We start from the raw sequence: 26,560 nt of genomic DNA, 5'->3' as shown, positions 1-26,560 counted from the left end.
TTCTTTTTAAAAAAATGGTCCTGATATTTATTTTGGAGCTTTGCTACTTGGAGGTGTGGTAAACTTCAAGTAAATATGAATAAGGGAAAGTTGTCTCTCCCCCCACTGCACTTTCTACCTCAGTCCCTAAAAATATAGGTGCAGAACCCAAAGTAGGGTGGAGTTTTAGGATCCTTAAACATCCCAGAAATGGCTAGCACTGTCCAAATATAAGGCTTAAGAACTCAATGTGAGAAGCAACAGAATATCTATTGCACAATGGTTCGTGTAAATCAGGGCTCTCCAAATTTAGCAACTTTTAAAGACTTGTAGATTTCAACTCCTCAAATTCTGGGAGGAGAATTTTAGGAGTTGAAGTCCACAAGTTGCTGAGTTTGGAGAGCCCTGTTGCAAAGTCTTCCAGTAGATTCAGTCTCCTCCCCACCAATTTGATCAGCCCCATCCTACATAGTTTATTTGGTAATTAATGGATTTAGAATTGTTTTTTTCAGCTGTTTTTGCATTTACAGCATCCAAGTGCCTGACTCTATGATGCTCTACAAAATGTGGCCTTGTATAGAAACTTTCCCCACAGTAAATGCATTTATAGGGCTTTCCTCCAGCATGGGTTTTTTGATGGGCGACCAGATTCGAATTTAGATTGAACCTTCTCCCACACTCCGAGCATTGATACGGTTTCTCTCCTGTGTGGATCCTCAGATGCCTAATAAGAGCGGAGTTATACGTGAAACTCTTGCTGCAATGGGAACACGCATATGGTTTCCCCTCCGTGTGAATTCTCTTATGGCGGATGAGCCTGGAGCTGCAGGTGAAGGTTTTGCTGCACTCTATGCAATCAAATGCCTTTTCTTCGTGTCTTTCTTTGTGAGTTGTGAGACTCGACCTTAGATAAACACTTTTGGGACAGTCAGAACAATTACAAGGCTTTGTACCCACGTGCATTCTCTGGTGGGCTTTAAGATTTGACATCACCTTGAAGCTTTTCTTACACTCTGAGCATTTGTAAAGCTTCTCTCCCATGTGGGTCCTCTGATGCATGCTGAGTTGGAAGCTCAAGCTGAAGGTTTTCCCACAATCAAGGCATTTGTGGGGTTTCTCCCCTGTGTGGGTCTGCCGGTGTCTGCTGAGGCTTGAATTGCAGTTGAAGGTTTTCTCGCAGGCTGCGCCGCGGTATGATTTGCCTTCCATGTGGATCCTCTGATGCAGAACAAGGCTGGAGCCGCAGGCAAATCCTCTCCCACAGCGAGGGCAGGGATAGGGTTTTTCCCCAGTGTGGATTCTCTCGTGAGCAGTGAGGTTGGAGCTCTGTCTAAAACTTTTCCCGCAGGCTGAGCAATGGTAGGGTTTCTCGCCTTTGTGAGTTCGCCCATGAACAACCAGAGCTGATTTCTGGCTAAAACCTCTCCCACATTCAGAGCACGTGTAAGGTTTTTCTTCTGCGTGGATTCTTCGGTGGGCGACCAAGCTCGATTTCAGACTGAAGTTCCTCCCGCACTCCGGGCAGCCGTAGGGTTTTTCTTCTGTATGGATTTTCTCGTGGGCAATGCAGCTTGAGAACTGCCGAAAACTCTTCCCACACACGTAGCATCTGTACGGTCTCTCCTCCAGGTGGATTCTCCGATGAGCAAAGAGAGTCGATTTCTTGCGAAAGCTCTTCCCGCAACGACGGCATTTATACGGTTTTGCTCCAGTGTGGAGTCTCTTGTGAGCAATAAGGTTGGAGGTACTGCTGAAACGTTTTCTGCATTGCCTGCATGCAAGTTGTCTCTTGGCTTTATCTGCATTGCTTATATCGCCTGCTCCATTATGAAGGGGCCGAGTTATAGTGTTATTTGGCTGTTCCTCATTGTTTTGCTTGCTTTCCAAATTCTCTTCCTCCTTCAGAATGTGTAAATTGGATTTGCTGAACAGTTTCTCGCATACGTCTAAGGGTTCAGAGTTATCCGAACTGGAAATGACCTCCTTCCCTTCTTCCTGAACCTTCGGCCTTTGAACTACTGAAACAACAAGTTAAGTCAAGTGATTAGCCCATATAGCTGAGGAAAACATTTCCCCCCCCACTCTGATAACAAAATTGAAACCTCTTGGATACAACACCACAATATCACATCAGGCATATTGGTGACCAATGTACCCTCTAATTTTTTTCCGGTGTGGGCGGAAAAGTATAGTGTCTGAGCGACAGTCCCTTTGGGACTGGGCGGCATAGAAGAATAAATAAATAAATAAATAAATAAATAAATAAATAAATAAATAAATAAATAAATAAATAAGAAAAAAATCCCTTCTTTTTTATTAAAAGAAATTAATAATTAAAAAAAACCAAAATCCATTACTATTAAAACTAAATCAACCAGCAAAACCAAAAACATAACTATTAATAAAAACAGGTGAGGGCTGGGTTTTTTTCTGTTATTATTTAAGTGCTTTTACCATATGCTTTAAATCAAGAGTCACTTCTCTCTCTGTTTTTCTCTCTTTCCTGTCATTCTCTGCCTCAATCATTTTCTCATTTCTCTTTTCTCCCCTTTTTTCTATCATTTCACTCTATCTCTTCCTTCCACTCTTCTCTCTCTCTCTTCCTCTCATCTCTCTCTTGCTTTCTCTCTCTCTCTTTCCCTCTCTCCCCCCCTCTTTCTCTCTTTTTCTCACTTTCCCTCTCATTTTCTTTCTCTCTCTCTCACTCACTCTTTCTGTCTTGTTTTCTTTCTCACACTCTTTCTCTCTCTTGTTCTCTCTCTCTTGCTATCTCTTTCTCTCCCCCCTTTCTCTCTCTCTCTCTTTCTCACTTTCTATCTTGCTGTCTGTTGCTCTCACTGTCTCTCGTTCTCTCTCCGTTCTTCTCAGCGGAGGCCGGCGAAGGTGATATTCAATGTCGGGGGGGGGCGCGGGCGTTTGTGCGCGCTCCAAATCCCCCTGCTAGCCCCCCGGAACATTCAAAATAAGAAAAGCCTTCGCTGGCGAAGGCTTTTCTTATTTTGAATATTCCGAGCGGGCTAGCAGGGAGATAGGGAGCGCGCGCAACCGCTCGCGCGCCCCCGACATTGAATATTACCTTCGCCGGCCTCCGCTGAGAGAATGCCTGCTCCGCCTCTCCTGCAATCCCCTTGCCGAGAGCCTGGGACGAAAGTGCTCTCGGCAAAGGTGAGACGGGCAGGGTGTGTGTTCCGGGTGCAGGAGGAGCCGCGCCGAAAGGCAGAAGGCGGCGGAGGAGCAGAGGGGGCGGGCAGGGGGCAGCGCCGAAAGGCCGAGGGGACGGAGGAACTGTGGGGAGGCAGGGGCGGCCGCGGCTCCCTTCCCTTCTGCTGCCGGCGCCTCCCCGCACCCATCCCCGCAGCTGGCATGGGGATGGGGAGTGCGCGGCCGTGAAAAAGGCCGCGCGGGGGTGTATTTTGGGGTGCGTGGGCGCGCGCGGGCGCAGCTTTCGGGGAACGGTGTTGGTGACTTTTTCTTTTTAAAAAAAATATTTTTATTAACTTTCCATTTTTAAAAAGAAAACACAAAAGTAAATACAGAAGAAAATCAAAGAAAATTAAATTAATAATAGTATACAGTAATACCTCGTCTTACGAACTTAATTGGTGCCGGAAGGTGGTTTGTAAGGCGAAAAGTTCATAAGACGAAACATTGTTTCCCTTAGGAAACAATGTAAAACGAATTAATGCGTGCAAGGAAAAAAAACGCCGCCACCCGGCTGTCACCTTTTGAAACAGCCGGGTGCTTCTCAGCATTCTCCCAATTTCGGCCGGCCAGGAAGGACGTCTTTGTGACGTCAAAGCTCTGCCCATGGAATTCCCTATTGGGATTCCCCACCTCCTTTCCAGCCTCCCGACCGCCCGACAGCTCCGTGGCTCTTTTAAAAAGCTAACAGCCGGGCGGCAGGGCTTCTCGGCGGCCACCTGAACCCGAACTTTTGCCAAACTTCTGGGTTCGGCGTTTGGGCGGCGGGTTCGTAAGATGAAAAAAGTTCGGAAGAAGAGGCAAAAAATTTCCGAATCCCGGGTTCGTATCTCGAATTGTTCATATGGCGAAGGGTTTGTATCACGAGGTACCACTGTATACAGATATTAGCTACATTCAGAGTATAAGACACACCCAAATTTTCAGCCTCTTTTAGGGGGGAGAAGGTACATCTTATACTCAAAAAAATACGGTGAGTGAGTCACTCAAGCTGTTAAATTAGGAATATGGTTGTTAAGTGAATCTGGCTTCCCCATTTACTTTGTTTGTCAGAAGGCTGCAAAAGGGGATCACATAACCCTGGGTCCCTGCAATTGTCATAAAATATGAGTCAATATCCAAGATCTCTTGACCGTGGAGATGCTACAACTGTTGTTAAATGTGAAAAATGGTCATAAGTCACTTCTGTCAATGCCATTGTAACTTTGGTCACTAAATGATCTGTTGTAATTTAAGGGCTGCCTGCACAATGTTGCTGGGGCCTATATTTTTTAAAAGTGCAATTGGATAGCGGCATCTGCTGGGGATAGTTAAAAAAAACCAGGACCTGGGAGTTGAGCAGTGAATTGTGAAGACTTGGGCCACAATAATTGAAAGAAAATCCAATTTACCTTGGCACTCTGGATCTATGTTCTGGAAGACGGAATTTTGCTCCATTGGGAATCCAGGAGTCTTTCCAAGCTCCATCAAACGTGACTGTTTGGAGAACCACAATCCCTTCACAGCTAGAAAAAGGATATTAAAAGAGATTTTAACAATGCTGGCTATTAAGCTGTCCATTCTGAAATTTGCTCTTCCTTTTCTGTTCAGAAGGCAATCTCCTTTATTGAGATTCTTCTCTTATCTCTTGATAGTTTAAATCAATGTTTCTCAACTTTGTCAGCTTTAAGAGGTGTGGATCACACTGGCAGAGGGATTCTGGGAGTTGAAGTCCATGCCTCTTAAAATTGCCAAGTAATATCAAGTAATACTGGTTTAGATCTAAACTCCCTTCCATCCATGCCTTTCCGATCTGCCCCACCATCTCTCTCTCTCTTTCTTTTATTTTTTATTTATTTATTTTGTCCAATACACTATGAGGGTTTTAGTGGGTATATATCTATATACACATAGTAAAATACATGATGAAGGTTATAGAGGAGATACTCATAGTAAAATATATCTAATAAATAATAGAAAAGAAGGTATAGTAATAGAACATATCAATGAAAGAATAGAAGAAGAGATATAGGAATAGAAGAAAGGTATAGGAGATATAGGAGAGCAATAGGACAGGGGACGGAAGGCACTCTAGTGCACTTGTACTCGCCCCTTGCTGACCTCTTAGGAATCTGGATAGGTCAACCATAGAAAATCTAAGGGTAAATTGTTGGGGGTTTGGGGATGACACTATTGAGTCCGGTAATGATTTCCACGCTTCAACAACTCGGTTACTGAAGTCATATTTTTTACAGTCAAGTTTGGAGTGGTTAATATTAAGTTTAAATCTCTCTTTCTTATGCTTTATTTACTTTATTTGACTAACATATAAACATTCCATTTCAATCAAATGGTATATTGCCTGGGTAAAGTTGTTTTTAGGCAATTGTAATCAAAATGCTTACAATAACATTCATCACAATAATATTGATAGTATAATAACAATAATATTTAACTTGCCTATTTTATCAAATTTCCATTTGAACATTTATCCTTTTTATGTCACTTGCCACTTGGGGAAAAAAAAAGTCCCTTTGGGACAACCACCCTACAAGGTAGGCTGAAATGGAAAAGAGACACTGGCTTCAAAGAAAGAAGCGATGGCCTTCATGCCATCCAGATCATCTAACAATTTCCACGTTTTTTCTTTGAAGACCTTTCGCTTCTAATCCAAAAAGCTTCTTTGGCTCTGAAAAAGCTTCTTGGATCTTCTGACCGGGAGAAAGCTTTTTGGATAACAAGTGAAACATCTACAAAGAAAGAAAGAAAACAGAGTCCAGTGGCCTCTTGAAAAATAGAATAGCATTCTTTTTTTCTTTTCTTTTTTAATAAAGCGCCTTTGGGTCAGGCAGGGACAGTTGCCCTGAGCTTATACAGAGTGCTCCCCTCCACCTTTCAAAGATCTCCTGAGCAGTCCCAAAATTGCCGGGTTACTTTGGTTTGATTTCGAACTCACCTCCTGTTCTGAAAGGCGAGTCCCCACCCTGCAGGCGGCGACCGATGGGGGCTGTAGTCTATAGATCCTTGGCTTCAGCGCCCCTCCCCTTTCGAAGCCTCGGAATTCTTCCAACGTCCGACTTCAAAGGGATCTCCTCGGAATTCTTCTGACGTCACGCTCTGAGTTGCTTTGATCGCAGCTTTCACCTTTTGATGTTTGCACCGATCATAGAGCGGCAGTTTCGGAGCTGTGGGGGTGTGTGTTTATTGAACCCCGTGGGGTGGGATCTAGGGGAGGGGGGAGGCTTTGAAAAGACCTGGGGGGAGGGCGCGGGTAGCTCCTTCTGGCCCCGGTGGGATCGGATCCCCGAGCAGCGAAGCAAAACAGAATCCCCCGAGCTGCGCCCACTAGGCTCACTTACCTGTCTCCGGATATAACCCCGCCGTCCGGCTGGGAAGATCGGCCCCTTCCTCCTAGATCAGGAGCGTCAAGCGTCAGCAAACCGAGCTGCGGTCCAGAGCCCTCTGCCGGTGGCGGCGCTCCATTGACATGCCAGGAATAAGCTAATCCTCCCTTGAGCTGACTTCTGAGAAAGAATCTGAGGAGTCATCCAAAGGAGACATCGCAGACAGGCGTGCTGTTTTTTTTAAAAACATAAATACATATCCAGAGTAAGTTACCATGCTCAAATGTTTATAGATCACCTTGAAAAACTTGGATAATGATTTGAAACCTTCATTTCTCTTTTATAATACAAATGAAGGGGTCTTGTCTTGCCACAGATACCTGGATATATGTCTAAAATCCATTATCTTATCTATCTATCTATCTATCTATCTATCTATCTATCTATCTATCTATCTATCTATCTATCTATCCATCCATTTTGTCCAATACATAATGAAGGTTAATGAGATTAACCATGTAGAATATATATCAAAGTAAGGAAAGAAAGAAAGAAAGAAAGAAAGAAAGAAAGAAAGAAAGAAAGGATAGGAGTGAAGATATAAGAATAAAATGCAATACATCAATGGAGGATAGAGGAAGAGATATAAGAGTGGAAGAAAGGAAATAGGAGATATAGGAGAGACAATTGGACAGGGGATGGAAGGCACCCTGGTGCACTTATGCACGCCCTTTAGAAACATAGAAACATAGAAGTCTGACGGCAGAAAAAGACCTCATGGTCCATCTAGTCTGCCCTTATACTATTTTCTGTATTTTATCTTAGGATGGATATATGTTTATCCCAGGCATGTTTAAATTCAGTTACTGTGGATTTATCTACCACGTCTGCTGGAAGTTTGTTCCAAGGATCTACTACTCTTTCAGTAAAATAATATTTTCTCATGTTGCTTTTGATCTTACCCCCAACTAACTTCAGATTGTGTCCCCTTGTTCTTGTGTTCACTTTCCTATTAAAAACACTTCCCTCCTGGACCTTATTTAACCCTTTAATATATTTAAATGTTTCGATCATGTCCCCCCTTTTCCTTCTGTCCTCCAGACTATACAGATTGAGTTCATTAAGTCTTTCCTGATACGTTTTATGCTTAAGACCTTCCACCATTCTTGTATCCCGTCTTTGGACCCGTTCAATTTTGTCAATATCTTTTTGTAGGTGAGGTCTCCAGAACTGAACACAGTATTCCAAATGTGGTCTCACCAGCATTCTATATAGCGGGATCATAATCTCCCTCTTCCTGCTTGTTATACCTCTAGCTATGCAGCCAAGCATCCTACTTGCTTTCCCTACTGCCTGACTGCACTATTCACCCATTTTGAGACTGTCAGAAATCACTACCCCTAAATCCTTTTCTTTTGAAGTATTTGCTAACACAGAACTGCCAATACAATACTCAGATTGAGGATTCCTTTTCCCCAATTGCATTATTTTACATTTGGAAACATTAAACTGAAGTTTCCATTGCTTTGACCATTTATCTAGTAAAGCTAAATCATTTACCATATTACAGACGCCTCCAGGAATATCAACCCTATTGCACACTTTAGAGTCATCGGCAAATAGGCAAACCTTCCCTACCAAACCTTCCCCTATGTCACTCACAAACATATTAAAAAGAATAGGACCCAGAACAGACCCTTGTGGCACACCGCTTGTAACCTGACTCTGCTCAGAATACTCGCCATTAACAATAACTCTCTGATGTCTATGCTTCAGCCAGCTGCAAATCCATTGAACTATCCAGGGATTAAGTCCAATCTTCACTAATTTATCTATCAGCTCTTTATGTGGAACCGTATCAAAGGCTTTGCTGAAGTCCAGGTAGGCAATATCCACGGCACCACCTTCATCCAACACCTTTGTGACATAGTCAAAGAAATCAATGAGATTAGTCTGACATGATTTGCCTTCAGTAAAGCCATGCTGATTTGGGTCCAATAAGTTATTGTTTTTTAGGTGCTGATTTATCCTCTTTTTGAGTAGAGTCTCCATCATTTTAACTACAACTGATGTCAAGCTAACTGGCCTGTAGTTACCAGCTTCTTCTCTACTGCCCTTCTTGTGGATAGGCACAACACTGGCCATTCTCCAATCCTCAGGAACATCTGTTAACAAGGATTGGTTAAACAAATCAGTCAGGGGGGTAGCAATGACAGATCTGAGTTCTTTAAGAACTCTGGGGTGGATGCCATCTGGACCCATTGCCTTATTTATCTTTAATCGTTCAAGTTCTTCTAAGACATCGGCTTCTAAGATCACTGGAGCTGAATCCGTACAGCTGGAAGCAATGCTATATCCCTCTATAGTTTTATTTTGTAAGGTGTCTTTTGAGAAAACTGAACAGAAGTAGCTATTGAAATGGTCAGCGATCTCCTTATTCCCATTAATGCATGTATTATTCCCGGTACTAAACTTCGTGATGCCGCAGTTTTTCTTCTTCTTATCACTAATATATCTGAAGAAGGTTTTATCCCCCTTCTTTACAGATTTGGCAATTTCTTCCTCTTTTGAGGCTTTAGCAGCATATATTATCTGTTTCGCCTCCTTCTGTCTCATTTTATACACCTCCCTATCAGCTATACTTCCAGACTCTTTATACCTCCTATAGGCAGCCTTTTTTTCATTGACTATAGCCCTTACATCATTGCTAAACCATAGCGGTTTCTTCTTCCTTTTACCTTTAGTTATTTGTCTTACATACAGTCCAGTGGCCCTTTAGTGACTTCTTAGAAATCTGGAGAGGTCAATCGTGGATAGTCTAAGGGAAAAATGTTGAGGGTTAGGGGTTGCTACTGTGGAGTCTGGTAGTGAGTTCCACACTTAGACAACTCGATTGCTAAAATCATATTTTTTACAGTCCAGTTTGGAGCTGTTAATATTAAGTTTGTATCTGTTGCGTGCTCTTGTGTTGTTGTGGTTGAAGCTAAACTAGTCATTGACAGGCAGGACATTGCAGCGTATGATCTTGTGGGCAATACTTAGATCATGTTTAAGGTGTCGTAGTTCTAAGCTTTCTAGACCCAGGATTGTAAGTCTAGTTTCGTAGGGTATTCTGTTTTGAGTGGAGGAGTGAAGGGCTCTTCCTTCAGGCATGGGGGAATTGAGACATCTTCCCCATGCCTATATAATTTATGTATGGTATGTTTGTGTGTACATCTTGTTTTTAAATAAGGGTGTTTTAGATATATTTAAATATATATTAGATTTGTTATTGTACATTGTTTTTATTATTGCTATGAGCTGCCCCGAGTCTACGGAGAGGGGCGGCATACAAATCTAATAAATAATAATTTAAAAAAAATAATAATTTTTGGACATTTTTGAGGGTGTTGATGTCCGAGATGTGATATGGGTTCCAGACAGATGAGTGTATCTGTATATCTGTTGAGTATATCACTTTTATATATAGTCATTATCAACACCTTGTATTTGTATTGTATTGTATTGTATTGTATTTATTAGATTTGTATGCCGCCCCTCTCCGAAGACTAGGGGCAGCTAACAACAATATAAAAAGACAATGTAAGCAAATCTAATATTAAAACAATCTAAAAAACCCCAATTTAAACAACCACTCATACATACAAGCATACCATGTATAAATTCTATAAGCCTAGGGGGAAGGGAAATTTCAATTCCCCCATGCCTGACGACAGAGGTGGGTTTTAAGGAGCTTGCGAAAGGGTTCGCAAGCTCCTTAAAACCCACCTCTGTCGTCAGGCAAGGAGGGTGGGGGCAACTCTGATATCTGGGGGGAGCTGGTTCCAGAGGGTCGGGGCTGCCACAGAGAAGGCTCTTATTCTGGGTCCCGCCAAACGACATTGCTTAGTCGACGGGACCTGGTTTGGTTCTGGAAGCAAATTAATAACCAATAGAGTTGGTTGCAAAGCAGATGTGGTTATTCTGCTGTGCTTTGCAGCTGCTAAAGCTTTTGTATTGTGAGGAAGATCAGTTTTAAGATAAACGGGCTGTTTAGTAAACAAATTGAAACCTAAGGAATGTGCCCTTGTAGTTTGCAGGTGCCCTGGCAAGTTTTATAAGAACATTCCAATGTATTTTAGGTTTTAGTTTTTCACCATACAATAGTGAATTTCTTATATAGTGATTTTGGAAGTATCTATGATGGCGAACCTTTTTTTTCCTCGGGTGCTGAAAGAACGTGTGCCAACACCTGTAGTTCATTGCCTGGAGAGGGCAAAAACAGCCTCCTCTTTCTCCTGGAGGCCCTCTGGAGTCCAGAAATGACCATATACCATACAAAGGTATGCCATCCCAGTTGTAAGTCACGTCCTATGGGAAACAATGTTTCGTCTCACGAACTTTTCGCCTTACGAATCTACTTCCGGAACCAATTAAGTTCGTAAGACGAGGTATTACTGTATAAGAGCCAATCTGGTAATCCAAACCCTCTGTTTTCTTTGGATTCTTTTAAAGGCCTGCCTATTCTTGACTACCTGGGTCCTAACACCTGTTTGTATATGTACTCATGTGACTATAATTATCTATTCAGTGTGCTATATATTGTTCTGTCTTGCACAGCAGCTGGCCAGTAATTAACTCCAAATTAAAACTCACAAAGGCTTCAAAATGAACCAGAGTATATTTACAATGACGTTTGTTGGAAAGCACAAAGGAGGTCCAAATAATGTTTTTCAACTAACAAACTGCAGGCGGGAGGCCAAGTTTATTTTTATTTTTATTATTTATTTATTCATTCATTCATTTATTTATTTATTGTCAGATTTGGAAGGGACCATGCGGGTCATCAAGTCCAACCCCCTGCCTAAGCAGGAACCCTATAGCATCCTAGCCAAATGGCAGTCCAATTTCCTCTTAAAAATGTCCAGACTATTGGAGTTCACAACGTCCGCTGGTAGGTTGTTCCACTGGTTGATCGTTCTGACACTCAGGAAGTTCTTCCTTATTTCCAGGTTGATATCTCTCCTTGGTCAGCTTCCAGCCGTTGTTCCTCGTCCGGCCCTCCGGTGCCCTGGAGAATAAAGTGATCCCCTCCTCTCTGTGGCAACCCCTCATATACCTGCAGACTGCTATCATGTCCTCTCTGGCTTTCCTTTTCTCTAGACTATCCATGCCCATTTCCCGCAGTCTCTCTTCGTAAGTCTTGGTTTCTAGACCCCTGATCATTTTGGTTGCTGTTTTCTGCACCTTCTCCAGAGTTTCAATGTCTTTTTTGAAGTGTGGTGACCAGAACTGAACACAGTACTCCAGGTTGATAAGATAAAGTCTCAAACAAGTGATTCTCAAGCCAAGGATTACTTACAAGATTCTTAACCCTATAATTGTTCAGTACTGCAGCAAGGTTTGTTAGAATAACAGGCAAAATGAACTCTTCACATACGCTTCTCCCCCGGAGGAACAAACATTGGCTTTTTGCAAAGGACATCTCCCAACTCCTCCCCCTTATATACCCTCTGGAAATGCAGACTATGCACAGCTGTGCTCACTTCCTCCTTTTGAGCCTGCGTAACTGCTCTTGCCTCCCCAGCATCCTTCTGATCCCTACATCCAGGATCGGTTCCCTCATTTCCTCTTCCTCCTCAGACCCAGGCCAATGTTCCCTCTAATTTTTTTCCGGTGTGGCTGGAAAAGTATAGTGGAGCGAGCACCCAGTGGACTGTATTAAAAAAGGCCATTTTAAAAGCCACTGGACTGTATGTAAGACAAATAACTAAAGGTAAAAGGAAGAAGAAACCGCTATGGTTTAGCAATGATGTAAGGGCTATAGTCAATGAAAAAAGGCTGCCTATAGGAGGTATAAAGAGTCTGGAAGTATAGCTGATAGGGAGGTGTATAAAATGAGACAGAAGGAGGCGAAACAGATAATATATGCTGCTAAAGCCTCAAAAGAGGAAGAAATTGCCAAATCTGTAAAGAAGGGGGATAAAACCTTCTTCAGATATATTAGTGATAAGAAGAAGAAAAACTGCGGCATCATGAAGCTTAGTACCGGGAATAATACATGCATTAATGGGAATAAGGAGATCGCTGACCATTTCAATAGCTACTTCTGTTCAGTTTTCTCAAAAGACACCTTACAAAATAAAACTATAGAGGGATATAGCATTGCTTCCAGCTGTACGGATTCAGCTCCAGTGATCTTAGAAGCCGATGTCTTAGAAGAACTTGAACGATTAAAGATAAATAAGGCAATGGGTCCAGATGGCATCCACCCCAGAGTTCTTAAAGAACTCAGATCTGTCATTGCTACCCCCCTGACTGATTTGTTTAACCAATCCTTGTTAACAGGAGATGTTCCTGAGGATTGGAGAATGGCCAGTGTTGTGCCTATCCACAAGAAGGGCAGTAGAGAAGAAGCTGGTAACTACAGGCCAGTTAGCTTGACATCAGTTGTAGTTAAAATGATGGAGACTCTACTCAAAAAGAGGATAAATCAGCACCTAAAAAACAATAACTTATTGGACCCAAATCAGCATGGCTTTACTGAAGGCAAATCATGTCAGACTAATCTCATTGATTTCTTTGACTATGTCACAAAGGTGTTGGATGAAGGTGGTGCCGTGGATATTGCCTACCTGGACTTCAGCAAAGCCTTTGATACGGTTCCACATAAAGAGCTGATAGATAAATTAGTGAAGATTGGACTTAATCCCTGGATAGTTCAATGGATTTGCAGCTGGCTGAAGCATAGACATCAGAGAGTTATTGTTAATGGCGAGTATTCTGAGCAGAGTCAGGTTACAAGCGGTGTGCCACAAGGGTCTGTTCTGGGTCCTATTCTTTTTAATATGTTTGTGAGTGACATAGGGGAAGGTTTGGTAGGGAAGGTTTGCCTATTTGCCGATGACTCTAAAGTGTGCAATAGGGTTGATATTCCTGGAGGCGTCTGTAATATGGTAAATGATTTAGCTTTACATTTCCGGTTCCGGTGGGGGAAGGAGGGTGGAATCATAGCTCCACCGGACTACGGCTGAAACATCAGAAATATAGAGAATATAGAACCCCCCCCCCACGTCAAATGAGCAACCTGCTTGGAGGTGAGGTGTCCCTGCTTCCGAAGACCTGAATTCAGCGTTGTTCGCGGCAGGGGTGAGCTGTTTGGCCGCGAACACGCCCGGAGCCGGATTGACAGAGACGCGGCGGAATGGCGGCTGCTGTTTACAGCTGAGCTGTGTTGTGCTGTCGGGAGGGAGTCGGAGGCGCCGGACAGCCCATTTACAGCTCGTTTGCAGCCCGGTGGCTTGGAGGGTGAACATCTGCTGCGTGTCTTCTGTGTGTCTTCTGTCTTCTTCGCTGTCTCCTTTGCTATAAAGACTGTCAGACCGATCAGCTGGGAAGCGGGAGTGGCGGCGGCTGATTAGAACTCAGCCCCCCCCCCGCTACATGTTGCCTTCCTCTGTTGCCGTGCTCGATAGGATGGGGAGATTTGGAGGCTGGAGAGAGAGCACCCCCAATAAGACCTTGATACCTGCAGCTCTGGAGTGTCTTTCGGGTGGTTGTTGTTGAGAAATACTACCGAGACTGAGCACCAAGATTGAACAAGGCTGGACCCTTCAGTGTTAAATCTAGTCCGGGGACGCTGTGGTGCCAAATGGTGGGGGGGCGCCCGTCGTCGGGGGGACTACTGAAACGGGGGCCATGGTGCAGGCCTGGAGCCAGAGAGACTATTGCGAGGGGAGATGCCACCCAGGAAGAACAGCGAGCAGTGGAAGGCAATTGAAACAAATGACAAGAAAAAAGAAGAACATAAGGTTGAGGAAGTTGGGGGAAACAATAACTAAACCATATGGACTTGGACTGGGGATGCTGGTCAGTGGTCAGGGCCAGCACTTTGGTGATCTTTTTCCCCAGAAACCTGGAAAAGTGCTAAGTGGACAATTATATAAAATCTTAAGCCATTTACCTAGACTTTGGTACCACCTTGCTATTGACTATTTAAGAACTACTGACTGGCTCCTTTTTCTTCTATATTTTTCTATATTTTTAATACATCTTAATACATTTTATTCTTAGCTATTTTTATATTTTTATATTTTTATTTGTTTAATATTTAACTAACTAATTAATTAACTGGTAATTGCATTTTTTACATATTTATTAGTGTTTTTACTGTTTTAACTGTTATAAATTTAATCTATTTTTAGTATTGGGGGTTCAAAATTTAAATGGATGACTGGGACAGAATTACTTGTGTGCATGGGCTGAATGGCCGGTATGATTGGGATGACTGGGGTGGGCGGGGTCACGGTATGGATGAGATGAATGGTGGGAGTATGAATGGTAGATTTGGCCCACCTGATGCTCAAGAGGCGGGAGGGGATGGGGCATCGATCTCTGGGGTGGCAGAGGGTCGGAATATTCCTGTGTTGCTGGGGAGAGGCAGATATGGCGGGGGCCGCGGAGTTAGCCGTTCCAGGGGAACGAGGGACCGTTGCTTAATAACGATCCCTTGTTCTGGCTCCGTGAGCCCAATCTTGGGTACTGGTGATGAGCGTAACTCTGTCCCTGGACTCAGGTTGCTGCTGCTTAATGCCAGGTCGGTGGTAAACAAAGCTCTCCTCATCCGGGATCTGATCCTGGATGAGGAGGCCGACCTGGCATGTATTACTGAAACCTGGCTGGGCCCAGAGGGAGGTGTTCCTCTCTCTGAAATTTGCCCAGCTGGGTTTCAGATATGGCATCAACCTCGACCCCAGGGAAGGGGGGGAGGAGTGGCTATTATAGCCAGGGAGAGCCTTTGCCTACGTGGACTCATTGCTCCGGAAATTGCGGGTTGCGAGTCACTCTTGATGAAGTTGGACCTAGGGGTTCAGGTGGGCTTACTTCTCACGTACCTGCCTCCCAGCTGCGTGTCAAAAGCCCTGCCTGTGCTACTCGAGGAGGTAGCCGGGTTGGCGGTGGAGTTCCCCAGACTTATTGTCTTGGGGGATTTCAACCTGCCATCACTCGGTGAAACCTCTGGGTTGGCACAGGAGTTCATGGCCACCATGACAGCCATGGACCTGACTCAAGTAGTACGGGGTCCGACTCATGAGGGGGGGCACGCACCCGACATGGTATTCCTTTCCGAGCAACTGAGTAATGGTCTGAGACTAAGGGGCTTAGAAGCAGTGCCTTTGTCATGGTCAGACCATTTTCTACTACGGCTTGACTTCCTGGCTCCAATCCTTCCCCGCAGGGAGGCGGAACCAATTAAGATGTTCCGCCCCAGACGCCTGATGGACCCAGAGGGCTTTCAGACGGCGCTTGGGGTTATACCAGAGGCACTTGTCCACAGTTCGGCAGAGTCTCTTGCGAAAGCCTGGAACGAGGCTGCAGCAGAGGCCCTTGACCGGATTGCGCCTTTGCGACCTCTCCGTGGCACTAGACCCCGTAGAGCTCCATGGTTCAACGAGGAGCTCCGGGAGTTGAAACGCCAGAAGAGATGTCTAGAGAAGCGATGGAGGAAGAGTAGGTCTGAATCTGATCGAACACTTGTAAGAGCTTTTATTAAGACTTACAAAGTGGCGCTCAAGGCGGCAAGATGCGCGTACCATGCCGCCTTGATTGCATCAGCGGAATCCCGCCCGGCCGCTCTGTTTAGGGTGATCCGCTCCCTTCTTAATCAGGGGGGAGTTGGGGAGCCCTTGCAGAGTAGTGCCGAGGACTTTAACTCGTTTTTCGCTGATAAAGTTGCTCGGATTCGGGCCGACCTCGACTCCAATTGTATAGCAGAGTCGACTGACAACGAGTCAGTCGAGGTGACTGGGGCACGTACTTGTCCACCTGTCTGGGAAGAGTTTGATCTGGTGACACCTGATGAAGTGGACAAGGCCATTGGAGCTGTGAGTTCCGCCACCTGTTTACTGGATCCGTGTCCCTCCTGGTTGGTCTCGGCCAGCAGGGAGGTGACACGGAGCTGGGCCCAGGAGATTACCAACGCTTCCTTGGGGAGGGGAGTTTTTCCATCACTCTATAAAGAAGCGCTTGTGCGCCCCCTCCTCAAGAAGCCCTCCCTGGACCCAGCTGTGCTTAATAACTACCGTCCAGTCTCCAACCTTCCCTTTATGGGGAAGGTTGTTGAGAAGGTGGTGGCACTCCAGCTCCAGCGGTCCTTGGAAGAAGCCGATTATCTAGGTCCCCGGCAGTCGGGTTTCAGGCCCGGTTACAGCACAGAAACCGCTTTGGTCGCGTTGATGGATGATCTCTGGCGGGCCCGGGACAGGGGTTTATCCTCTGTCCTGGTGCTCCTTGACCTCTCAGCGGCTTTCGATACCATCGACCATGGTATCCTTCTGCGCCGGCTGGAGGGGTTGGGAGTGGGAGGCACTGTTCTCCAGTGGTTCTCCTCCTACCTCTCTGGCCGGTTGCAGTCGGTGTTAGTGGGGGGACAGAGGTCTCTCCCTTGTGGGGTGCCTCAGGGGTCGGTCCTCTCCCCCCTGCTATTTAACATCTACATGAAACCGCTGGGTGAGATCATCCAAGGACATGGGGTGAGGTATCATCAATATGCCGATGATACCCAGCTTTACATCTCCACCCCATGCCCAGTCAACGAAGCGGTGGAAGTGATGTGCCGGTGCCTGGAGGCTGTTGGGGCCTGGATGGGTGTCAACAGACTCAAACTCAACCCGGATAAGACGGAGTGGCTGTGGGTTTTGCCTCCCAAGGACAACTCCATCTGTCCGTCCATTACCCTGGGGGGGGGGAATTATTGACCCCCTCAGAGAGGGTCCGCAACTTGGGCATCCTCCTCGATCCACAGCTCACATTAGAACAACATCTCGCAGCTGTGGCGAGGGGGACGTTTGCCCAGGTTCGCCTGGTGCACCAGTTGCGGCCCTATCTGGACCGGGACTCACTACTCACAGTCACTCATGCCCTCATCACCTCGAGGTTCGACTACTGTAATGCTCTCTACATGGGGCTACCTTTGAAAAGTGTTCGGAAACTCCAGATCGTGCAGAATGCAGCTGCGAGAGCAGTCATGGGCTTACCCAGGTATGCCCATGTTTCACCATCACTCCGCAGTCTGCACTGGCTGCCGATCAGTTTCCGGTCACAATTCAAAGTGTTGGTTATGACCTTTAAAGCCCTTCATGGCACTGGACCAGAATATCTCCGAGACCGCCTCCTGCCGCACGAATCCCAGCGACCAATTAGGTCCCACAGAGTGGGCCTTCTCCGGGTCCCGTCAACTAAGCAATGTCGGTTGGTGGGCCCCAGGGGAAGAGCCTTCTCTGTGGTGGCACCGGCCCTCTGGAACCAACTCCCCCCGGAGATTAGAACTGCCCCTACTCTTCCTGCCTTCTGTAAACTTCTTAAAACCCACCTTTGCCGTCAGGCATGGGGGAATTGAAACATCCCCCCCCCTGGGCACGTTGAATTTATATATGGTATGCTTGTGTGTGAGTCTGTTAGTTTGTGGGGTTTTTAAATCTTTAAAATTTTAAATTGTTGATTACTTATGATTTGTCTTTTTACATGTTGTGAGCCGCCCCGAGTCTTCGGAGAGGGGCGGCATACAAATCCAAGTAATAAATAAATAAAATAAATAAAATAAATGGTCAAAGCAATGGAAACTTCAGTTTAATGTTTCCAAATGTAAAATAATGCAATTGGGGAAAAGGAATCCTCAATCTGAGTATTGTATTGGCAGTTCTGTGTTAGCAAATACTTCAAAAGAAAAGGATTTAGGGGTAGTGATTTCTGACAGTCTCAAAATGGGTGAATAGTGCAGTCAGGCAGTAGGGAAAGCAAGTAGGATGCTTGGCTGCATAGCTAGAGGTATAACAAGCAGGAAGAGGGAGATTATGATCCCGCTATATAGAATGCTGGTGAGACCACATTTGGAATACTGTGTTCAGTTCTGGAGACCTCACCTACAAAAAGATATTGACAGAATTGAACGGGTCCAAAGACGGGCTACAAGAATGGTGGAAGGTCTTAAGCATAAAACGTATCAGGAAAGACTTAATGAACTCAATCTGTATAGTCTGGAGGACAGAAGAAAAAGGGGGGACATGATCGAAACATTTAAATATATTAAAGGGTTAAATAAGGTCCAGGAGGGAAGTGTTTTTAATAGGAAAGTGAACACAAGAACAAGGGGACACAATCTGAAGTTAGTTGGGGGTAAGATCAAAAGCAACATGAGAAAATATTATTTTACTGAAAGAGTAGTAGATCCTTGGAACAAACTTCCAGCAGACGTGGTAGATAAATCCACAGTAACTGAATTTAAACATGCCTGGGATAAACATATATCCATCCTAAGATAAAATACAGAAAATAGTATAAGGGCAGACTAGATGGACCATGAGGTCTTTTTCTGCCGTCAGACTTCTATGTTTCTATGTTTCTATGTGTCTGGGCGGCAGTCGCTTTGGGACTGGGCGGCATAGAAGTATAAATAAGTAAGTAAGTAAGTAAGTAAGTAAGTAAGTAAGTAAGTAAGTAAGTAAGTAAGTAAGTAAGTAAACAATTTCCTTCTTTTTTTATTAAAAGAAATTAATAATAAAACAAAAGCAAAATCTATTACTATTATTACTATCTTCTCTTTTTCCATCCCTGTCTCTTCCCCCCTTGTGTGTGTGTGTGTGTGTGTGTGTGTATGTGAACTCTTGAACCATTTCCAATAACAGGTGAGGGCTATTGGAAATGGTTCAAGAGTTCACACAAACACACACACACACACACACACACACGCACGCACGCACGCACACACACACACACACACACACGAAGCTGGGTTCCCCCCCCCTCTGTTATTATTTGGGTGCTTTTTACCATATGCTTTAAATCAAGAGTAATTTCCCTCTTTCTCTCTCCCCCTCTTGCTCTCTCTCTCTTTTTCTCACTTTCTCTCTCCCTCTCTTTCTATCTCGCTCTGTCTGTTGCTCTCTCTTTCTCTCTCTCTCACTTTCTCTCTTGTTTTCTTTCTCTCTCTATTGCTTTCTCTCTCACACTCTTTCTATCTCTCTTGCTTTCTTTCTCTCTCTTGTTCTCTCTCTTGCTATCTCTCTCTCTCCCTCTTTCTCTCTCTCTCTCTCTTTCTCACTTACTTCCTCTCTCCCTGTCTCTTTCCATCTTGCTCTTTCTGTTGCTCTCTCTCTGTCAGCGAGGGGGCTGCGAGAGCTCTTTCTCCGAGCTCTTCGGGAATGCCTGCCCTGTCTCTACTGCAGCCCCCTTGCTGAAAGCTTGGGACAAAAGCACTCCCAGCGAAGGGGCTGCAAGAGGGGCAGGGCGGGGATTCCCGAAGCATGCAGAGAAAGCCCTCTTGCAGCCCCCTGGGTGGGAGTGCGGCGGAGGAGGAGGAGAAGCCGCAGCTGCAGCCGCCACCGCCACGGGAGACGTTGCGCCCCAAGGTGTGAGGCGGAGAAAGCCGGAGAGGGGGCGGATCGGGCGGCCAGGGGGCAGCGGCGAGAGGCCAGGTGCGCAAGGGGGCTGGAGGCACCGTGGGGAGGCGGGGGGCAGCTGCGGCTTCATGGCTGGCAGGGGGATGGGGAGCGTGCGTGGCACTTCCGCACTTTCGTCGCTCCCCGCCCCGAACACCAACACCCGGCTGCTTGCGCACCCTTGGAAAAGAGTGTGCGGGGGTGGGGGTATTTTAGGGTGCGTGCGTGCTCGCGCGCACAGCTTACAGGGAACACTGACCCAGGCAAGTCCCCAGGTGGAGGTTGCAAATCCCCAGTTGGGGATTTTATAGCTTCTGCAGGCTCCTCCCACCCAATCTCTCCCTCCTCCTTCGACAGCCACACAGGCCACCCATGCACAGATGGCCCGGTTCATCAGGCTCAAAGTCTGTCGCCAGAGGACCTGGTTGTGAGCCAACCATATATGTTTTGCTTTTGCTGTTGTTTTGTGCATGTCTAATCAGAAAGAATGTCATATATGCATATTTGTGTTTTATCACTCCCCTTATTTCCATCTATGTATGTTCATGTCTACATGTTATGTGAACCATGGTATGAGCTGCATCCCTAGTCTGGGCCATGTGAGATTAAAAACAGAGCCATCAGCAGCATTCTAAGATGCTGACCATTGGCAGACTGCCATTCTCATAGGGATCTCCCTCCCTCCCTCCCTCCTCCTCTCTCCTCTTTCAACATTTTCTCCCTGGCTCTGCCTCATTTTTTGACTCAATGTGTTATTTGCCAGCTCCTTCTCCCGCATGGCATTTTATCCTGCTTTGATTTGTTCAAATTCAAACTTTTAGTGTTACTGCACAACATATGTACAATGAGATTGGTTGAACTCCCTCAATGCACCCCGCCAACACAATACAACTCACAATGACGATAGAAAATCCCTAACCCAATAAATCATATTCACAAACACCCAGTGTTATTGCATCAGTGTGAACATGCTACGTGTTGTGCCAGTCCTTCAAGTCCATCATACTAAGTCAGTGATGGCAAACTTATGGCACAGGTGCCACAGGTGGCACATGGAGCTATATCTGCTGGCACGTGAGCAGTTGCTCTTGCTCAGCTTCAACATGCATGTGTATACTGGCCAGCTGATTTTTGGCTCACACAGAGGCTCTGGGAGGGTATTTTTGGCTTCCAGGGAGCCTCTGGGGGGGGGGGAGATGGGGGAAGGGATTTTTATCCTCCCCCCGGCTCCAGAGAAGCCTTTGGAACCTGGGGAAGGCAAAACACAAGCCTACTGGGTCCACCAGAAGTTGGGAAACAGGCCATTTCTGGCCTCCGGAGGGCCTCTGGGGGGCGGGTGGGAGCTGTTTTTGCCCTCCCCAGGCATTGAATAATGGGTTTGGGCACTCGCGCATGCATGATATAACGCACACATGCTCTTTTGGCGCTTGAGGAGAAAAAAGTTCACCATCACTGTGAACTGTACTATGTAGTTATGACGTTATTTCTCATTCAGGAGTCTGACATATAAAAATTATTCTTCAACCTGTTTATGCAATTTGCTATGCTTCTCTATCTCCTTCCCAATGGAGGTGTGTGTTATTCTTCTAAGGCAGCAAGCCCTAAGGTATAGGGGACAGCTCACAATGTTTTGTTGTATGCTCACCACCCTCTGTAATGTTTTTCTATCCACAGCTGTAAAGTTGGTGTGCCATACCATGATGCAATAAATGAGGATGCTTGCTATTATGGACTGGCAAAAGGAGGTCATCAATGGTTCCACTAACCCCCTTATACTGAAGTTTAACAATGACCTTAGGCATAGCATTGTAGCATTTTCAATTTATTCTAGCTTTTTTCCCTTGCCATATAAATTTCAATGTTAATTTATTCAAGTCATTGAAAAAATTCTTTTCTATTTTTATAGGTACAGTTTGGAACAGAAAATGGCTCAAAGTGTTACTTTAAAATGTGCACTGGAAGAATTACCATCTGAAAATAATGAGATTGATTCCTAGAGACTGAAGTTTGCACTCATATTTATTTATTTTGGGAAAGAGGAGAAAATTATAGCCATAGGTATGCAGAGCTAGCAGATGATGTAAGCATAGATATTTATAATTAGGAAACTGATAACTAGTGTTGGGCGAACCCAATGAAGTTCGGGTTCAGGTTTGTCATCCGAACTTTTGCCGTAAAAGTTCGGGTTCAGTGCTGAACCCGAACTTTACTCTAACCCGAACTTGAGGAGCCGAGGAGCACCGCCGCCCAGCTGTCACCTTCCTAAGCAGCCAGGGCGCTTCTTGGCATTCTCCCGAATGCCGAACCCAGAAGTTCGGCAAAAGTTTGGGTTCAGGTTCGGGAGAACACCAAGAAGCGCCGCTGCCCGGCTGTTACCTTCCCAGAAGAGCCGGGGAGCTGTCAGCCGGTCGGGAGGCGCAAACGGAGGTGGGGAATCCCAATAGGGGATTCCAGGGGTGGAGCTTTGACGTCATGGAGATGTCATTCCGGCCGAAATGGGAACTCCAGGAAGGACGTCTCCGTGACTTCAAAGCACCCTCCGTTTGTGCCTCCCGACTGGTTGACAGCTCCCCGGCTCTTCTGGGAAGGTGACAGCTGGGCAGTGGCGCTTCTCCATGTTCTCCCGAACCCAAACCCAAACTTTTGCTGAACTTTCGGAAAAGTTCGGGTTCGGGTTCGGTATACCGAATTTCGGTTCAACCAACACTACTGATAACCTTGCACTGTTATTGTCTTCAATAATATATTATTTTATTACAGAGAAATATGTCCATTATACTGGATATTATACTGCAACAGAAATTCTGATAAAGCTCCTTGAGAATCAGACAGTTCAGGGTTTCTATTCTTATATGCCAAATAGCACGTATTCCTTCTTAAGAGCTACAGTGGCAAAGTGGTTAGAATACAGTATTGCAGGCTACCTCTGCTGATTGCTGGCTGCCCGCAATTTGGCATTTTGAATCTCACCATCTCAAGGTCAATTCAGCCTCCCATCCTTCTGAGGTGGGTAAAATGAGAAGCCAGATTGTTGGGGGCAATATGCTGACTCTGTAAACTACATAGAGAGGGCTGTAAAGTACTGTGAAGCAGTCTCTAAGTCTGTGCTATTGCTATTCTATGTTTCTAATTTGCAAATACAGTCCTATTCTTCTAAGAATTGTTTTCCTCCCAAAGAAGAAAAATTAAAATGTCAAAAGTTGCTTGTAAGAATTATTAACTGATATTTTAGAGCATATCTATGCAAAACTCACATTTCTATTTTATTTTGACATCACATGTTCTTTTGTATTTAAATCTGGTCTTAGGAAAATAATAAAACATTTGGGGATGAAGATACAACCCAGAAGTCCTGCACTGGAGGCCAAGATGGAGAAGACCTGCACAGCCACCATGTACTTTCCTTTAGTACTCAAGTAGGTAGGCAGGAAGGATACCCAGACACTGCAGAAGACCAGCATGCTGAAGGTGATCAGTTTGGCTTCATTGAAAGACCCAGGAAGATTCCTAGCCAGAAAAGCCACTGTGAAGCAGATGGCAGCCAGGAAGCCCATGAAGCCAAGGGCACTATAGAACATGGTGACAGAGCCTTCATTGCACTGTAGAGTGATTTCTGCAGATTGTGAATGCATGTCTGCCTCAGGGAATGGAGGGAAAACACCTAACCAGATGCTGCAGAGAACAACTTGGAAGCCACTGCAAGAGAGGATAATGGAGTTGGTCAAACCCTTTCCAAGCCATGTCTGAACATTATTCCCTGGTTTTGTGGCCCAGAAGGCCAGCACTACAGTGATGGTTTTGGCCAAGACAGCAGAAATGGCAGCCGAGAAGATGATGCTGAAGGCCGTTTGTCGTAGAAGGCAGGTGACTCTCCTTGGCTGACCAATGAACAAGAAGGAGGTGAAGAAAGAAAACAGAAGAGAAACAAGAAGAATATAAGAGAGGTCCCGATTGTTGGCTTTGACTATGGGAGTTTCTTGGAATTTAATGAAGGCTCTCAAGACAAGGCAAGTGATTAAAGAGAAGAATGAGGCAATGGAAGTCAAAATGATCCCCAGATATTCTTGATAGGATAGGAAAGTATTAATCTTTGGGATACATCCATCTTGGTTGTTGTTTGGGTATTGTTCTGATGCACATTTGCTGCATTTTTCTGCATCTGAAAAAAGAGCAAAAGTATCATTGAACTAAAAGCTTGTTGCATTGTCTAATATCCAAATCCCTTGTTCAAGTGTTGGCTAGGCTGTTGAAGAGGATTAATTTGGCTTTGTGAAACTGGCAATGCATAGGACCCATGGCCTCAATCACCCCTCTTAAGTCTTATTCTTCTGATGCAATTGTATTCCATTTACAAAATGCTGTATCCCCATTATGTCTTGCAGATGCAATTTTATTGTCTATTTAATGGTAATCTTTACTGGTGATTACCGCTGCTTCTTGCCTTTCTTAACCATGCCTGTAAAGCAAGACAATATTGTTTCTGTTAAGCATTTAATTTGAAGTCTGAAGTTTCTCTTCAATGTTCAAAATGAATGCTTAACAGACAGCAATTTTTCTACACCTTTAGAGATCTATGATTCTTCTACTCACACCATCTAGAAGGGAAGAAGAGAATTACAATATTTTACTGTTCCACTGCTGGACTGATTAAAAAAAAGACAGAATATCAGAATAAAAGAATTGGAAGGGACGTTGGAGGTCTTTTAGTCCAATCCCCTGTTCAAGGAAAAAAATCATCTATCATTTCAGACAGATGGTTATCTACACTCTTCTTTACAAACTTCAGTGTTGAAGCACCCACAATTTCTAGAGGCAATGTGTTTCATTGATTAATTGTTCTAACTGTCAGGAAATTTAGTTGCAGGTTGATTGATTAATTTCCTTCCATTGGTTCTTGATCTGCCTTCCTTTGCTTTGGAGAATTGGTTGATCTCCCCCCCCTTCTTTGTGGCAGTTTCTTGGGTGTAAGATGTCTATATATTTTAAAGTCTTGGTTGGATCTATCAGGTTTGGATAGATAATGGCTTCCATGGTGGATAACCATCTAGGGATTTTAATATAATATTTCTTTTTGATTTCGTACCATGTCTTTAACAGGGATTTTCTGATCATGTGTTTATTAAAGATAGTTTGTGTTTTTCTTTCATCTTTCCAAAGATGGGCATGCCAGCCTATTTGTAGGTCGTGTCCTTCCAGTACCAATATTCTTTTGTTAGAAAGGTTGATCCATTCTTTTATCCATACTAACCTAGCGGCGTTGTAATATAATTTTAAGTCTGGAAGCCCAAGGCCTCCTCTACTTTTACTGTCTTGGAGATATGTGAATTTGATTCTGGGTTTTTTGTTTTGCCAAATGAATCTTAAAAATGTTTTGTATATTTCTCTAAAAAAAAAATTGTTCTATGTTAATGGGGGCAGTTTGGAAAAGATAGAGGAATTTTGGGAGAATATTCATTTTTATTACCGCTATTCTACCTAGCATTGATAGTTGTAAATCTTTCCACTTTTCCAAGTTTTTTTTGTTTCTTGTACTAATTTATCATAATTGTCTTTCTTGAGAGATATAATTTTGTTAGATACTGTTAGTCCTAAATATTTGGTCTTTTTTGTGGTTTGGAGATTTGTAGTTTCTTCCAATTTCTTAATTTGCCCTAGGGTCATATTTTTTGTCATGAGCATTGTCTTTTTATTATTAATATTTAGTCCTGAAAATTCACCAAATCCTTCTATTTCTTTGATTAACTTGGGGCCTGAATTTATAGGGTCTTCCAGGAAAAAGACTATGTCATCTGCATATGCTTGCAGCTTATATTCTTCATCTTATGGAAAATGTTGAGGCATGGGGTCTTCTCAAAGGTTTGCCTCTTTCCTCTCACACCACCCACCTTCCATAGTGGAGATGGTTTCTTTGGGACAGGGAAAACAGTCGTAGCAGGAGACAGGCTTCCCTTCCTGAGGCACTTTCCTAAATCCAGGATGGCAGCTTTCCACACACCTAGAAGGAGGCAAGGGCTGAGCAGAGGCAGGAAGACCATCAGAAAATGAGTTATGATTTAATTTCCAGATCAGGGTAAAAATTAAAGAGGTTGCTAATCTCTAATCCAAGGCTTAGAATTGCCAGATTTGAAGTACTTTAGAAGAGCTCAACAGTCTGTTTGTTAAAACGTTACTTTCTTTTTCTTTTCTATTATTTTGTATACTTCCATTATAGTTTAACCTACAACTCCTACAGTGCAATAACATATGGACTACACAACTTGATTGAGGTAAATCAGTAGATGCAATTTACATAGTCTTTTGTAAAGCCTTTGATTCAGTAGGACGTGACGAACTACATCAGAAACTAAAATCATATGGCATCTCTGGTCCTCTTCATAATTGGATAACTGTGTTCTTATCAAACAGACAACAAATAGTTAAAATAGGGACTGCCCTATCAAATCCTGCACCTGTCAACAGTGGTATCCCTCAAGGCAGCATTCTAGAATCAACATATTCATACTTTTTATAAACAACCTTTGTGATCATATTATAAGCAACTGTGTTCTCTTCGCTGATGAGGTTAAACTATTCCACACCATCGACAATACTTCTATCCTTCAAGAAGACCTAGGCCATGTATCAAATTGGTCTGATAACTGG

At 44.4% G+C, this 26,560-nt stretch overlaps 1 protein-coding gene across 3 annotated transcripts; it reads right to left on the bottom strand.

Moving 5' to 3' along the window:
• Positions 1-232: 232 nt before the first annotated feature.
• Positions 233-6,620, bottom strand: LOC139159785 (zinc finger protein 345-like). 3 transcript variants are annotated; one of them, XM_070737177.1, is made up of 4 exons: positions 6,519-6,620; positions 6,116-6,303; positions 4,572-4,685; positions 233-1,997 (listed from the first exon to the last, which is right to left on the bottom strand). In XM_070737177.1, the coding sequence occupies exons 3-4, from the start codon at positions 4,645-4,647 to the stop codon at positions 433-435; spliced, it is 1,641 nt and encodes a 546-aa protein (XP_070593278.1). In that variant the 5' UTR covers positions 4,648-4,685; positions 6,116-6,303; positions 6,519-6,620; the 3' UTR covers positions 233-432. The 3 variants fall into 3 exon arrangements, with proteins under 3 accessions (XP_070593278.1, XP_070593277.1, XP_070593276.1); XM_070737176.1 differs by having other exon boundaries at positions 6,116-6,558; XM_070737175.1 differs by lacking the exons at positions 6,116-6,303; positions 6,519-6,620 and having other exon boundaries at positions 4,572-4,740.
• Between the last annotated feature and the right edge of the window lie 19,940 nt (positions 6,621-26,560).

Source organism: Erythrolamprus reginae, chromosome 2 (genome assembly GCF_031021105.1).
Source record: "Erythrolamprus reginae isolate rEryReg1 chromosome 2, rEryReg1.hap1, whole genome shotgun sequence".
Classification (NCBI taxonomy): Eukaryota; Metazoa; Chordata; class Lepidosauria; order Squamata; family Dipsadidae; genus Erythrolamprus; species Erythrolamprus reginae.
This window is presented reverse-complemented; position numbering and strand designations above follow the sequence as displayed.

Bases quoted from the DNA above. Each gene is read 5' to 3' on its own strand.
- LOC139159785 (XM_070737175.1), bottom strand. From the start codon at position 4,740: ATGGACAGCTTAATAGCCAGCATTGTTAAAATCTCTTTTAATATCCTT. The intron at 1,998-4,571 runs GTAAATTGGATT...TTGTTGTTTCAG, and splicing joins CATAGATCCAGAGTGCCAAG to TAGTTCAAAGGCCGAAGGTT.